Source organism: Aureococcus anophagefferens (genome assembly GCF_000186865.1).
Source record: "Aureococcus anophagefferens unplaced genomic scaffold AURANscaffold_4, whole genome shotgun sequence".
In the NCBI taxonomy this organism is placed as follows: Eukaryota; class Pelagophyceae; order Pelagomonadales; family Pelagomonadaceae; genus Aureococcus; species Aureococcus anophagefferens.
In genome coordinates, this window is record NW_008705564.1 from 143346 (window position 1) to 158698 (window position 15353).

At 76.9% G+C, this 15353-nt stretch overlaps 2 protein-coding genes across 2 annotated transcripts; both read left to right on the forward strand.

Annotated features, from left to right (window-relative positions):
- Positions 1 to 6115: 6115 nt before the first annotated feature.
- On the forward strand, positions 6116 to 6763 carry AURANDRAFT_6145 (hypothetical protein; the record flags this gene model as incomplete). The annotated part of the gene is made up of 1 exon (XM_009035909.1): positions 6116 to 6763. A coding segment is annotated over one exon (648 nt), but the record flags the coding sequence as incomplete, so codon positions are not given.
- Positions 6764 to 12325: 5562 nt separating this feature from the next.
- AURANDRAFT_22624 (hypothetical protein) lies at positions 12326 to 12865 on the forward strand (the record flags this gene model as incomplete). The annotated part of the gene is made up of 1 exon (XM_009035955.1): positions 12326 to 12865. A coding segment is annotated over one exon (540 nt), but the record flags the coding sequence as incomplete, so codon positions are not given.
- Positions 12866 to 15353: the final 2488 nt, after the last annotated feature.

The following is a 15353-nucleotide window of genomic DNA, read 5'->3' on the forward strand; positions in this document are numbered from 1 at the left end:
GACGCGGCCGCGGCCGCGGTCGCCGCGGTCGTCGGCGGCGGCGCCGCCGCCGCGCCGCGACCCGCCGCGCTCGAGGCATCGCCGTCCGCGCCCGCCGTGGCCGTCGACGGCGCGACCTGGGTGTTCCCGCGACGGCTCTCGACCGCGGCGGCGCTCCGGTCGGCGCTCGCCTCGGGATTCGCGTTCGCGTCGGAGGCGCCGGTCTCGAGATACGCCGCCGGTCGAGGCGCGGCGCGCTACGGCGCCTTCCTCGGCGGCGCCGTCGCCCTCGAGGCCCGCGCCTGGGCCATGACGCCCGTCGAGGTCCGGGCCGCGGACCCGCAGCAGCTCCTGCTCCTCGGCGTCGTCGCGCCGCGGCGCGGCGCCCCGGGCGACGGCGTCGCGGTCTTCGTCGGCGCGTCCGGCGGGACCTTCTTCGCCCGGAGCGGCGCGGACGCGACGCCGGGCGGCGTCTACGCCGCCACGAGCGACGCGCTGGCCATCCTCGCGGGCCGCGCGTCCTTCGTCTTCGGGTTCACGGGCGAGTGCGCGGCCGTCGACACGGCCTGCTCGTCGACGCTCGCGGCGCTCCACGTCGCCCGGCGCTCCGGCGGCCGCGCCCGCGTCTGCGGCGTCGGCCTGCTCGAGGCGACGACGACGCGGCGCACGGCCGCGGCGGGCATGCTCTCGCCGCGGGGGCGGTGCCACGCGTTCGACCGCCGCGCGGACGGCTTTTCGCGCGCCGAGGGCGCCGCGTGCTTCTCCGTCGTCGCCGGCGGCGGCGCGTACGACGTCGTCGGCACGTCCCTCCAGCAGGACGGCCCCAGCGCGAGCCTCACGGCGCCGAACGGCTCGTCGCAGCGGCGGCTGCTCGCGGCCGTCGACGTCGCGGGGCTCGACGCCGCGCTCGAAGCCCACGGCACGGGCACGGCCCTGGGCGACCCCGTCGAGGTCGGCGCCGCCGTCGGCGCCCTCGCCGGGCGGGTCGTCCGGGCGGCGGCCGTCAAGGCCAACGCGGGCCACCTCGAGGCCGCCGCGGGCGCCGCGGGCCTCGCGGCGCTCGCCGCGGCGGCCTCGGGCGGCGCGGTCCCCCCGAACGCGGCGCTCCGCCGCCTCAACGCGCACCTGCGCTCCGCGCTCGCGTCGGCGCGGTTCCGCGCGGCCGCCGCGGCGACGGACGCGCCGCCGCGCGGCCGCGTCAGCTCCTTCGGCTACGGGGGCACCATCGCGCACGGCGCCGTCTCCGCGACGCGGCCCCAGCCGCGCGCGCCGCCGCCGCGCGCGTCGCTCCACCGCGCCGCGGCGCTCCACGACCGCCTCGTCCGTCGCGAGGGCCGCTGCGCCCCGTCGTCGACGGGCGCCGTCGCGGTCGCGCGCGCGGACGCGCACGTCGTCCGCGGCGAGGTCCTTTTCCCCGGCGTCGCCTACGTCGAAGTCGCGGCGACGTCGCTGCGGGACCTGGACTTCGTCCGGCCCTGCGTCATGCGCGGCGACGCGGAGTTTCGCATCGAACGCGCCGAGGACGGCGCCCTGGAGATCTCGAGCCGCGCGGGGGGCTCCTTCGCGCTCCGCGCGCGCGCGCGACTCCTCGATTTCGCGGCGCCCGGACGGCGCGCGTCTCGCGCCAGGGTGTATCGGGAAGCTTCGTCGGTCGTGCGGGCGACGGTCTCCACGCGTCGCGTCTTCCCGCGCGCTCGATGCCCTCCGGCGACCCGGACGCCGCGCGCGCCGCGGGCGACGCGACCGGCCGTTCCGCCGCGGCGACCGCGGTACGCCCCGCCGGTCCGCGTCGCCGGGGCGCCGGCTGCGGCGCGCGCGACGCGCAGCTGGGCATCGCTCCTGGGCCTCTTCGAGCCGCCGCGCCCGCGACGTCGCGAGCCCGCGGTCGCGGCGCTGGCGCCGCGCGCGCGCGCGCCGCCGCCGCGGGCGTCCGCCGCGACGCGACCGGCGCGCGCGACGAAACCGTCCGCGCGCGTCTCCTCGGCGAGCGTCGCCGGGACGGTCGCCGCGACGACGCGGGCGCTCCTCGGCACGGAGGTCCCGGGCGACGCGTCGCTCATGGCCGCGGGCCTCGACTCGCTCGGAGCCGCGGAGCTCGCGAGGAGTTTGGCCGCCGCGCTCCGCGCGGACGTCCCCTCGACGCTCGTCTTCGACCACCCGTCGGCGGCGGCCATCGCCGCGGCCCTGGCGCCGGCGGGCGTCGCGGGGCCCGCGGCGCTCCCGAGGGCCGTGTCGCGTGAGAGGCTCCCGGAAGCGTCTCCCGAGGCCCGCGTCGCGCGCGCGTCGCGGCTCTTCCCCGGGGGGCCGGGCCTGCGGCCGGCGAGCCGCTGGGCGATCCACGCGACGGAGTTCCACGCGTTCCCGCCGCCCGAGGCGTCGCGCTACGGCGCCTTCGCCTTCGATGGCGAGGCGCGATTGGAAACGTCGCGCTTCGGCGCGTCGCCGGCGGAGGCGCGGGCCCTGGACCCCCAGAGCGGCCTCGTGCTCCACGCCGCCGCCGAGGCCGCCGGCGACGCGCGCGATCTGGGCGTCTTCGTCGGCGCCGGGGCCTGGATCCGCGGCGCGAGCCTGCCGGGCCGCGGCGACGCGCGGCCGAATTCGGTCTACGGCGCGACCGCGACGGCTCTTTCGCTGCTCAGCGGGCGCGTGTCCTACGCCCTCGACCTCGCGGGCCCCTGCGTCTCCCTCGACACGGCCTGCTCGTCGTTTTTGTTCGCCCTCGCGCTCGCCGCGCGCGAGCCGGGGGCGCTCGCGGCGTCCGTCGGCGTCTTAGCGACGGACGCGACGTTGGCCTTCGCCGCCGCGGGCATGCTCGGCAACGCGGGCCGCTGCCACGCCTTCGACGCCCGCGGCGACGGCTACGTGCGCGGCGAGGGCTGCGCGGCGGCGCTCCTGGGACGCGCGGGCGCGTCGCGAGTCGCCGACGTCGCGCTCGGCCACGACGGCGCGTCCGCGTCCCTCACGGCGCCCAACGGCGCGGCCCAGCGGCGCCTCCTGGCGCGCGTCGCCGTGCCGGGCGAGCCTAGTGCAAACCTCGAAGCCCACGGCACGGGCACGGCGTTGGGCGACCCCGTCGAGGTCGGCGCGGCGACGAAACAGCTCGGCCGCGTCGACGCCGCGTCTTCCAAGGCGCTCCGGGGCCACCTCGAGGCGTCCGCGGCCGCGCTGGGCCTCCTCGGCGCCGTGCGACGCGTCCTCGCGACGTCGCTCGGGAACGCGAACGCGCTCCTGCGGCGGCGCAACGCGCACCTGTCGTCCTTCCTGTCCGCGGGCGCGTGCGTCGCCGCGGCCGACGATGCCCCCGCGGCGGCGCGCGGCGCGCGGCTCAGCGCCTTCGGCTTCGGCGGCGCGCTCGCCCACGGCGCCTTGTACGCGGCGACGATCGTGCGCCGCGGCGCCGTCGGCGTCGCCTGCTCGGAGTTCCGGCGGCGGGCCATGGTCGGCCGCGAGCCGTTGTTTTTCCACGTCGGCCTCCCGCCCGCGCGCGCGGGCCCCGGGGACGCGCTCGTCGTCGAGGGCGTCTTCAGCCGGCGCGCCTACGCCGCGCTCGGCGACCACGTCGTCGTCGGCGCGACGATCTTCCCCGGCGTCGCCTACACGGCCGTCGTCATCACGGGCCTGGCGCAGGCGCGGTCCGCGTCGGAAGCTTTGGTCCTCGAGGCCATCGAGCTCGGGCGGCCCTGCCGCGTGCCCCCGGGCGGCGGCGCCGTGTTTCGGTTTGCGTCGTCGGCGGTGGACGCGTCCTACGAGATCTCGTCCTACGTCGCCGCCGACGAGCGCTTCGTGGTCCACACGCGCGGCCGCGAGGCGTCGGCGTCGGCCGCGCGCGCGCACCGGGGGCGGGCCGTGGACCTCATCCGCAAGAACCGGCGGCGCCGATGGCGCGAGACGGCGACGCCGTCCTACGTCGGCCTGCGCACGAAGCGCGGCGAGAACGGCGTCCTCCAATCGCCGCCGCCGCCGCCCAAGGCCGCGACGTCGATCCCGTCGGCCATCGGGGCCATCGTGCCCGCGCCGGCGCTCGTGCGCGCGGTCGCTTTGAAGGACCGCGCGACCATGTTCCAGACCTGCGCCTGGGCGACGCTGTGCTGCCCTCTGGTCAAGTCGGACGAGATCCAGATCTCCGGGAGCCTGCTGCTCCCAGGCGCGCGCGGCGACGTCGGCGACGACGACGCGTACCGGCTCCACCGCCTAAAGGTCCGGGGCCTCGAGCCGCCGCGGCCGAAGCCGCCCGCGGTCTGGGAGGCGCGCGAGCTGCCGGCCTGGACCTTCGACAGGGCTGCGACGACGGGGGCCGTCATGGCGGAGGCGACCGCGGAGGCCCCGACGGCGCCGCGCCTTCGTCCGGGGACCAGACCACAACCCGGGCCGCTCCGCGTCGTCGCGCGCGGCAACATCGTGTCCGTCGCCGCGCGCGGCGGCCGCCCCCTCGTCGCCGTCGCCACCGCGGACCCGCCGGGCGCCGCCGCCGCGTTCCGGCGATGCCTCGCGGCCCTCACGGGCAATCCGCTCACGGCGCGGCCGGACCGGCCGCCGCCGCCGGCGACGCTCAGGCGCGTCGCGAGCTGGGAGGCGGCGGCGCTCGCGCCGTCCTCCGCCAAGGACGACGCCGCCGACTTCATCCTCTCGCGGCTCAAGGCGCGCGGCGACATCGTCGTCACCAAGGACGCGCGGATTTTAGACGCGGTTTTGGCGAAGATCGAGACCATGTACGGCGCCCTGGCCTTCTCCGCGCTCCGGGCGACCTTCGTCGCGCGCATCGCCGCCAAGCTCCGGGACGCCCTCGAGCAGCGCTACGAGGTCGAGCTCGCGCCGAATCTGCTGGAGCTCTACCCGACGCCCGAGGCCATCGGCGCGCACGTCGCCGCGCTCCTCGGCGACGAGCCCGCCGCGGAAACGTCGCCGCGCGCCGGCGGCGGCGCGCGGTCGCCCGCGTCCATCGCGGCGACGCTCGCCCTGCTCGCCGCGCGGCTGCCCGCGCGGCGGCCGGCGGCCGACGCGCCGGCGACGACCGGCCCGCGCGCGGACCCGCGCGCGGCGACGCTCCGCCTCGTCGCCGCGGCCGCCGCGCCGCGGTCGCCGCCCGACCGTCGCCGGGGCCTCGCGTTCGCGGAGCGCCCGGCGCGGGCCGCGCCCCGGCGCGTCGGCCGCCGCCGCGGCGCGCGCGGCGCCGCCGCCGGTCGCCGCCGCCGCGGTGCCCCCCCACTCGCCGGGCCGCGAGGGCCGCCCGGCGCCGCACTCGCCGCCCGGCAGCCCGCGGCGGCGCGGCGCCGAGGGCGGCCCACGGTCCGCGGTCGCGACCGTGGAACGGGCCGTCTTCGACGTCGTCGGCGCGGCCGTCGCGCGCGACGCGCCGCTCCTCGCGAGCGGCCTCGACTCGCTCGGCGTCTCCGAGCTCGCCGGCGCGCTGTCGGCGGCCTTCGGCATCGCCCTGGAGCCCACGTTCCTCTTCGACCACCCGACGATCGCCGCGGCGGCGTCGGGCGTCGTCGCGGCGCTCCGCGCCGCGGACGCGGCCGCGGGCGCGGACGCCGCGGTCGACGGCTGGAACGTCACCGACGCCGCGGTGCTCGCGCTCTAGATGAAGCGGCGCATCGCCCAGGTCATCAACACGGCCGTGGCCGTCGACGAGCCCATCATGGAGGCCGTCGACCGGCGCCTCGCGGCCCAGGTGCCCTCGGAGAGCGCGAAATCGACGATCGCGTCGCGCCGCGGCACCATCGCGCCCATGCTCGACATAAAGACGTCCATGCGCATCATGTTCGCGGGCCAGTTCGTCGAGATGGCGAGCGAGAAGCTCGGCATCCCCGTCCCCGCGGACTTCCTCGAGGCTTATCCGACGATCGCGCTCGCGGCCGAGGCCCTCGTCGACCTCAAGCGCGGGGCGCCCCGGGACGACGACGCCTCGACGGAGTCCGACGCCGAGCTCCGCGAGGACAGCGCGCCGCGGGCCCGCGCGCTCCGCGTCGCGGCGGCGGCGGCGGTCTTTCCGGGCGCGGGCTCGGTCGCCGCGGTCGCGGCCCTCGCGGGAGCCGGCGCGTCGACGAACGGCCGGCGCCGCGGCGCGCCCGAGGCCACGTACGGCTCCTTCCTCGGCGACCGCGCGTCGAACCTGGCGGCGTTCGGCATATCGACTCGGGAGGCGGCGGAGCTGGACGCGTCCGCGGGCCTCGTTCTCGAGGCGACGTCCGCGGCGCTGGGCGACCTCGCTCGCACGCACGTCGGCATCTTTCTCGGCGCCGGCGGCTTTATCATGAGCGCCGCCATCAACACGATGGGCTCGATACGATCGAGGCCGCCGTCGGTCTACGCCGGGACCGCCGTCGCGCTCTCCGTCGCCTCGGGCCGCGCGTCCTACGCGCTCGGCCTGACGGGGCCATGCCTGACGCTCGACACGGCGTGCTCGTCGTCTCTTGTTGCTTTGCATGCGGCCTCGTCCGCGCTCCGGAACGACGAGTGCGCGAGGGCCGCCGCGACGGGCGTCTGCGTCGTCATCGAGGAAACGACGCGCGCGTTCTCCGCCGCGGGCATGCTCTCCGCGCGCGGCCGGTGCCACACCTTTGACTGGCGCGCCGACGGCTACTGCCGCGGCGAGGGCGTCGGCGCCTTTGTCCTCGAGGATGACGCTGGCTCCGTCGCGAGCCGCGGGACCTCGGTGCAGCAGGACGGGGCCTCGGCGTCCCTCACGGCGCCAAATGGATCCTCGCAGCGGCGTCTCATCGCATCTATCGACGCTCCGCGGACTTGTCTCGAGGCCCACGGCACGGGCACGGCCCTCGGGGATCCCATCGAGGTCGCTGCGGCCGCCGCCGCGCTCCGCGGCGACGACGCGCGCTGCGCGTCGCTCAAGGCGAACATGGGCCATCTCGAGTCGAGCGCGGCGGCCGCCGGACTCGCCTGCCTCATCGTTACGCGGCTCGATCTCGGCGTGACGCCGCCGAATACGTAGCTCCGGCGGCTCAACGAGCACCTCGCCGTGCACGCAAAGGCCTTTCGAATGCCTGTGGACGTCGACGCTTTTCCCGGCGAGCCGTCGTGCCGGCTGAGCTCCTTCGGATTCAGCGGGACGATTGCGCACGGCGCCTACGTCCGCGCGGCGGGGCCGCGGCTCATGTCGTCCGCTCCGGCGTCCTCCGCGTTTCGACGCGCGTCCCCGGTCGCCCGAGATCGCGAGGACCCGCCGGCGGAGTCGCGCACCGTGATGCCGCGCGATCTGTTCTTCGCGACGATCGCGGAGCACGTCGTCGCCGGCGCCGCGATCTTCCCCGGCGTCGGCTACGTCGAAGTCGCGGCGGCCGGAGCGGCCGTCGAAGCGCTCCTGCGCGTGACCTTCCTCCGGCCGCGCGCGCTGACCGGCGGCTTCGAGCTCCGGTGCGCGCGCGCGGCCGACGGGTCGTTTGACGTGTAGAGCCGCGCCGGCGACGCAATCGTGTCGCACGCCGCGGGCGAGACTTTGGCCCCGGTCGCGCGCGCGCCGCTTCGACGGAGGACGGTCGTTTGGACGCAGGCGCCCTCGGGCTCCGCGCGCCGTCCTCGGAGCTTCGTCCCCGGGAACCGAGCCGAAAAGCCGCCTCGACGCGAGCCTCGACGGCTTCGCCGGCCGGCGACGCCGCGCCGCGAGTCGACGCGCCGCGATCGGCGACCGCCGTACGGCGCGCTCCTGCGCTTCTTCGAGCGCAAGACAGTGGAAGTACCTCTCCGTCGGAGCGCGGAGCTCGCGGCGCTGGCGTCGCCGACCCGCCCGGCCCCGCGGCCGCGGCCCGCGTCGGTCGCCGTCGAAGCGCGTCCCGGAAGGTCCCTCGCGCGGACCGTCGTTTCCATCGCGACGTCCCTCCTGGGCACCGTCGTGCCCCGGGACGCGCCGCTCATGTCCGCGGGCCTCGATTCCCTGCGCGCCGCGGACCTCGCGCGGAGCGTCGGCGCCGCGGTCTCGACGGAGGTCCCCTCGACGCTCGTCTTCGATTACCCGTCGGCGTCGGCGATCGCAACGGCCTTCGCCGCGGCACCGGACCGAGCGGAAAAGGCGATCGTGAGTGCGAGTGCGACGCCCCCGCGCGCGCCGGCGGCCCCGAGGCCCGCGAGACGCCGCCTCCGCCCGCGCGGCGCCGCGTTCGTCCTCCCCGGCGGCGCGTCCGACGCCCGAGCGCTCCGCGCCGTCGTCGCCCGCGCGGCCTGCTGCGTGGCGGTGGCGCCGCCGTCGCGCGGGGCGCCGGCCTACGGCGCGCTCGTCGCCGCGGCCGCCGTCGACGGCCGCGCGTTCGGCCTCGCGCGCGCGGAGGCCGCGGCGATGGACGGGCAGCAGGCGCGCGCGCTCGCCGCGGGCGCCGCGGCCCTCGCGGACCACGCGGCCCGGGCCGCGCTCCGCGGCGCGGCCCTGGGCTTCGTCCTCGGCTGCGACGGCGAGTTCGCGTCCGACGCGGGGGGCCCGGGCGCGGCTCCCGCGTCGCCCTACGCGGCGACGTCGAGGGCGCTGTCCGTCGCGTCCGGCCGCTGTTCCCACGCCCTGGGCCTCGTCGGGCCCTGCCTCGCCGTCGCGACGGCCTGCTCGTCGGCGCTCGTCGCCGCGCACGTCGCCGCGGCGCTAGCCGGCGCCGCGGCCGTCGTCGCGGTCGGCGGCGTCGCGGCGGGCGTCACCGCGTCGTTCGCGGCCGCGGGCATGCTCTCGCCCCGGGGCCGCTGCCACACGTTCGACGGTCGGGCCGACGGCTACGCGCGGGGCGAGGGCGCCCTGGGGACCGTGCTGGCGGCCTACGCGGACGGCGTCGCGGTCGCGGCGTCCGCCGTGCAGCACGACGGCGCGTCCGCGTCTCTCACGGCGCCCAACGGGTCCTCGCAGCGGCGGCTCATCGCCGCCGTCGCGCCGAGCGACGACGGGGCGCTCCTCGAGGCCCACGGCACGGGCACGGCGCTCGGCGACCCCGTCGAGGTCGCCGCGGCGGCCGCGGCGCTCGCGGGCGTCGCGTTCGAATCCGCCAAGGCGAACCTGGGCCACCTCGAGGCCGTCGCCGCGTTCTCGGGCCTCGCGGCGCTCGTCGTCGCCGGGTGCCTCGCCGACGCGGCGCCGAACGCGGCGCTCCGGCGGCTCAACGCGCACCTGTCGCCGACGCTGCGCGCGCGCGGCCGCGCGATGGTCGCTTTGACGCCGCGGACCTCGGCGGCCGCGCGGGGCCGGCTGAGCTCCTTCGGCTACAGCGGCACCATCGCCCACGCCGCCTTCGCGCACGACCACGGCACGGCGGCCGCGCGGGCGGGGGCGGGCCCGCGCGCGAGCCTCTACCGCGGGGCCGTCGCTCGATCGGCCGCCCGCGTCCGCGCGGGCGTCGCGCGGCGGCGCCGGGCGCCGCCGACGCGGGGGGGGGGCTGGGTCACGATGGTCGTCGCGGCCTCGACGGCGCGCGGCGGCCGCCGCCGCGTCGTCCGCCGGGCCGCGCGCCGCGCCGCGCCGCGGTTCGGCTGGCGGGACGTCGCGGCTCTCGCTGCGGGGCTCGTCCTCGCGCGCCGCGCCTCGTGCTTCGACGCGCGCGTCTCGTCGCGCGGCGTCCCGCGGCTCGACGTCGCACCGAGGCACCCGCGCCGCCTCGAGCTCGCTCGACCGCGGCCCGAGAGACCCGACGCCCCGCGCGCCGCCGCGCCGCGGCGGCCCGCGGCGTCTCGCGGCGCGGTCGCCGCGTGCGCGTTCGAGCTCCTCGGCACGCGCGTCGCCTCGAGCGCGCCGCTCATGGACGCGGGCGTCGACTCGACCGTCGCGCCCCAGCTCGCGGCGGCGCTCCGGAAAAACTTCGACGTCGAAGTCGGCGCGACGCTCGTCTTCGACCACCCGACGCTCGACGCGATCGCCGACCTGCTCGGCGGCGCCGATGCGGCGGCGCCGGCGTCGACGCGCGTCGCCTCGCCGGAGCCGTCCGCGGCCCCCTTCGCGCTCTTCTCGCGCGCCGCGCTCGTCCCCGGCGGCGCGGCGCTCGCGACCTGCGCGGCGTCGACGATCCCGCCCGCGCGCTGGGTCGCGGCCCGGCGCGACGCGGCGGCCTACGGCGCGCTCCTCGACGCCTTCGCCCGCGTCGCCTGCGACCGCGGCGCCTCTGGCGTCTCCCGCGGCGAGGCGCGCGCCATGGACCCCCAGCAGGCGCTCCTCCTCGACGTCGCGACGCGACAACGCCCGCCCGGCGCCGCGGGCGTCTTCGTCGGCGTCGAGGCCGGCGGCTTTGCCGCCGTCGGCGCCTACGCGACGTCGGGCCACGCCGCGTCCGTCGCGGCGGGCCGCCTGAGCCACGCGCTCGCGCTCTCCGGGCCGTGCGCGTCCATCGACGCCGCGTGCGCGTCGTCGCTCGTCGCGCTCGTCGTCGCGGCGGCCATGGGCCCGCCCGTCGCCCTCGTCGCGGGCGTCAAGGCCCTCTCCGAAGCGGCGAGCGCGGCGACGGCGGCCGCGGGCATGACGTCGCCGCGCGGCCGCTGCCACGCGTTCGACGCGCGCGCGGACGGCTACGTCCGCGGCGAGGGCTGCGTCGCGCTGCTCGCGCGGCGCGGGGCCGGCACCGCGGCAATACTCGCGGCGGCGTGCCGCCACGACGGCCGGAGCGCGTCGCTGACGGCGCCCAACGGGTCGTCCCAGCGGCGGCTCCTCGTCGCGGCCGCCGCGCGGGGGGCCCGCGCGACCGCGCTCGAGGCCCACGGCACGGGCACGGCCCTCGGCGACCCCGTCGAGGTCGCCGCGGCCGCGGCGGTGGTCGTCGGCGCCGCGGCGACGGCCAAGGCGACGCGCGGCCACGGCGAGGCCTCCGCGGCGGCCGTCGGCCTCGACGCGCTCCTCGGCGCGCTCGGAGCCGGCGCGGCGGCGCGGTGCGCGGCGCTCCGGCGGCTCAACCCGCACCTGCGGGCGACGGCCTCGGCGTCCTTCGCCCTCCCGACCGAGGCCATCGTCTCGCCGGGCGCGCGCGGCGCGCGCCTGAGCTCCTTCGGGTTCAGCGGGACCATCGCGCACGCGGTCCTCGAAGCGAACGCGGTCGACGAGGCGCGCGCCGCGGCGCCGTCGACGCTGCGGTCCCGCGCGGCGCGCGCGCCGGCCCCGGAGCCGCGCTTCCTCGCGCGCGGCGCCTTCACGGGACCGGCCGAGGCCGCCGCGCGAGCGCACGTCGTCCGCGGCGCCGCGCTCTTCCCGGGCGTCGGCTACGTCGAGATGGCCCTCGGGAGCGCCCGCGTCGCGACCGTCCGCTTCCTGCGGCCCTGCTGGCACGCGCGCGTGCTCCGCGTCGTCGGCGACGGCGGGCGCTTCGAGATCTCGAGCGCGGACGACGGCGGGCGCGTCGTACCGCACGCGTCGGGCGCGTTCCTCCGGGGCGCGCCGCGGCTCCGACCGCCGCCGAAGCGACGCTTCGCGGTCGCGGTGGCGCGCGGCGATGCCTTCCCGAGCCAGGCTCGAGGGACCTTTGCGCGCGCGGTCGCGCGGCCTCGCCCCCGCGCGGCGCCCAAGTCCGCGGCCCGCGCGGCGCGGCGGCGGCGCGCGGCGCTCGCCTCCGGACGGACGCGCGAGGAGATCGTGGGAGCCGTCTCGAAGGCGCTACGCTCGCAGATCGGCGGCCTCGGCGCGCCGCCGCGTTCAAAAGCGACGCCGGCCGCGCTCGCACGACGCCCGACGCCGGCGCTTCGAAAGCCGACGCCTCCCTCGCTCCCGCGGCCGCGCCGCGCGGCGCCCCACGCGGTCGCCGCGCGTACCCCGACGCAAGCGGGGCAGCCGGCGGCCTCGATCGACGACGCGATCGCCGCCGCGGTCGTCGACTTTTTGGGCACGGCCTGCGATGCCGACGCGCCCCTTGCGGCCGCGGGCCTCGACTCCGTCGGCGCGGGCGAGTTCGCCGCGGCGCTCGGCGCGGCCCTGCGCATGGACCTGCCATCGACGACCCTCTTCGACCATCCCACGGCCGCCGCCGTCGCGAGACTCGCCGCCTCCGCGGCCGCGGCCGCGGCGCCCGGCGCCGGCGCCGTCGCGGAGGAGCCTGCTCGGGCGGTCGGATCTGCTCGAGAAGAGACCGCCGACGTCGCGCTCGTCCCGGCGCGGTCCCTCCACCTTCCCGGCTCGTCGTCGACCGCGTCCGAGCTCCCGCGCCTCTGCGCGACCGCGTCCGTCGCGTGCTCCCGAGCGCCCGCGACGCGCCTGACGTCGACGACGCCCGCGGAGACCTACGGCGCCTTCACGGGCCTGATGCCGAGCGCCGCCGCGGCCTTTGGGATCTCCAAGGCCGAGGCCCGGAGCCTCGACCCGCGCGCGGATCTGATACTCCGCTCCGCGGCCGCGACGCTCCGTCCCGTCGCGAACGCGCCCGTCGGCTTCTTCCTCGGCTGCGGCGCGCTCATGAACGACGCCGTCGGGACCGTCGCACGAGCTAGGGCGCCGCCGTCGGTCTACGAGGGGACGTCGAACACGCTGTCGGTCGCGTCCGGCCGCGTGTCGTACGCGCTCGGCCTCACGGGGCCCTGCGCGTCCCTCGACACGGCGTGCTCGTCCTCGCTCGTCGCGGCGCACGCCGCCGTGAGCGCGCTGCGCCTCGGCGAGTGCCCGCGCGCCGTCGCGACGGGCGTCGGACTGCTCTCGGCCTCGGCGACGGCCGCGTTCTCCGCGGCGGGGATGCTGTCGGCCCTCGGGCGATGCCACACGCTGGACCGGCGGGCGGACGGCTACTGCCGCGGCGAGGGCTGCGGATCGTTCCAGGTGACGACAGGAGCCGGGAGCGCGCGCGTCGACGGGATCGCCGTGCAGCAGGACGGCCCGAGCGCGTCGCTCACGGCCCCGAACGGGACGTCGCAGCAGCGGCTCCTGGTGGCGATCTCCTGGGCGTCGGCTCGAGCCGTAGCGCTGGAGGCGCACGGCACGGGCACGGCGCTCGGCGATCCGATCGAGATCGGCGCCGCCGCCCGGGCGCTGCGCGCGACCGGCGGGACCGCGCGGTGCTCTTCGCTCAAGTCGAACGCGGGCCATCTCGAGGCGGCGGCGGCAGCAGCGGGCCTGGCCGCTCTCGTCACCGTGTCGACCTCCATCGTTCCTCCAAACGCCCAGCTGCGGCGCCTGAACGCGCACGTTGGGTCGTTGGTCTCCGGAGAGGATTCGCGAGCGGAGCTCCCGATCGAGGCGACGGGGCGACGGGCGTCCGCGGGTCGGCTGAGCTCCTTTGGCTTCAGCGGGACGATCGCGCACGGTCTGTACGTGCCTGGCACGGTTGCCCGCGACCTTGTTGGTGCGTTGACCGCCCAGTCTCTCTTTCGTCGAGCATCTCAGATCGCGCGCGCGGGCGTCTACCAGACGTTTGGCGGCGCGTCGGCTGTGACCGCGGCCCCGGCACAGAAAGCTCTGCGCGGCGCAGCATATGCATACTCGCAGCCAGCACGAGTATATATCACGTCGCTGTACTTCCGCTCCGCGAGCATGGGTCTCGCAACCTCACCAAGCATGGCGACTCCCGTAGTACTCAGCCTGGCCAAGACCCGGACTCGTCCGCGGGCGAAGACAGTCTCGAGGATGCGACTCGCGTTCTTCCACGGCATGGACACGTACGCCGAGTTCCAGGTCGGCTCGCTGGCCTACCAGGTCTGGACGACGGCGCCTTTCGATTGGGTCACCGCGAGCGCGCCGCACCGAGGGGCGGACTTCTCGACCGGGGCCGGCGGCGGGTTTCTTCGGAAGAAATTCGGGTACGAGCCCCGCAAGTCCCGGTCTTGGCGCCTCCTCACTCAGTACTCGCTGAATAGCTCGAGTCAAGCGTCGATGTTCGCTCGCATCCGCGAAGCTACGGACCAGAAGGAGGACACGTACGGCACGAGCGACGGCTGGTCCGCGTCGGTGGCCTCGGTCAGGAGATTCGCGAACGAGCAAGCGCCGCTGGAGGGCTTCGCCGGTATAAGCGAGGGCGCTACCGTCGGCGCCGTGCTCCTCGCCGAGCATCTGCGTGGCATCATGGACTTTGGAGCTGGATTCGAGGGAAGGAGCTTGGTCGGCGTCTGCGCGCTCACGTCCCCCGCTCACGCGCGAATGTACGAGGACTCGATTGCCGCTTCGACGCTGCAGCTCGTCGGCAGCGCCGACACGTTGGACGTGCAGCACATGGGAGGCCGGACGGCCGCAATGTTTGGGCACGGAGCGAGCGTCGTGTCGTTCTCCGGCGGGCACAAGCTCCCGAGACTCGCGCCGCGCCTACGAGACTCGTTTGTCTACTTGACGTCCAGCGTCTCCCGCACGAGAATGCGAACGTCGACCATCATGGCCAGTGTGTGTCGCTCTCAGCGGCCCCGAGCCTCGTCGACGCTTGTGCCGCGCCGCGAGGCGGCGACCGCTCGTCCCGTGGATTGTCGTTACTGGCCGCGGCCCCGGTCTTCACGCGCCGAGTGGGCGAGCCAGCAGGCGCTTTGCCTGTTTGACGCCTCGGTTGACGATGTTCGCTTCATTCACAGCATCTCGGCTGCCCGCGCTCTCATTCTGCGCGGCGGCGATCTGAAAGACGCCTCCGATGCGACGCTTCCGATCCTGGCCATTCTCTAGCGAGGCTGTACCTGCTTCGGTGACTGGTCTGTTGGTATTCGATGCTTCCCCGAAGGAGCGAGCGCCGTAGCGTGCGACGAGTCGGACGCCGTGGACCAGGCGCGGCGCTTCGTGTCCGCGTTAGCTCGCGCGCGGAGTGGCGCCGCGGGGGCGACGCTCTCGTAGATGCGTTCCGAGCCTGAACCTCGGGCGCCTGCTCCGTCAAAGCATCGAATTACTACATGCTCGATCTCGGCGAGCAGCAGCGCTGTCGTGGCTGAACATCATTTCCACGAATGTCCGTCCGGAGTCGCCGCGCGCGGTCCCAGAGGCAGCATCTACTGCGCGCCCCTTTGGAGAAGAGAGAGATTCCATGCCACGGAGTGGAGAAGCGGCGGTATGATGCTCACCAACGATCCGCGGACGCCTCTCAGCAGCTGGACCGGGGCCCGCGCGGTCGTCGTCCTCGGAGACCCCGCTCGCTCGGCCCGCGTCGATGTCTGCTGTCCCGTGTTCTTCGTCGCCGCGCGCCACCTGAACGCAGCTGTTGATTTTACCTGCGGCGACACTCGCCTTGCGCTACTCTGTGCCGAATCATTCGAGCGGGCTGCGTTCTCTCGAGTCGCCGCTTGCTTGATGACCAAGACGCGAGCCGTCGCCGCCGCGGTCGAAGCGCGGTTCGAGTCGAGCCGAGGAGACACGTGCGATGCCGTGGAAGCGCGGGCACGGTGTGCAGTTGATCACATCGGCGCGCTCCGCCCGCCGACGCGAGACCCCGCAGCACCTGAACAATGGTCGCTGGCTGCGGCTCGAACGACCTCCATCGGAGCGTCGTACCTCGCGCCCGTTCGCGAAAGCACCGTCTCGGTCT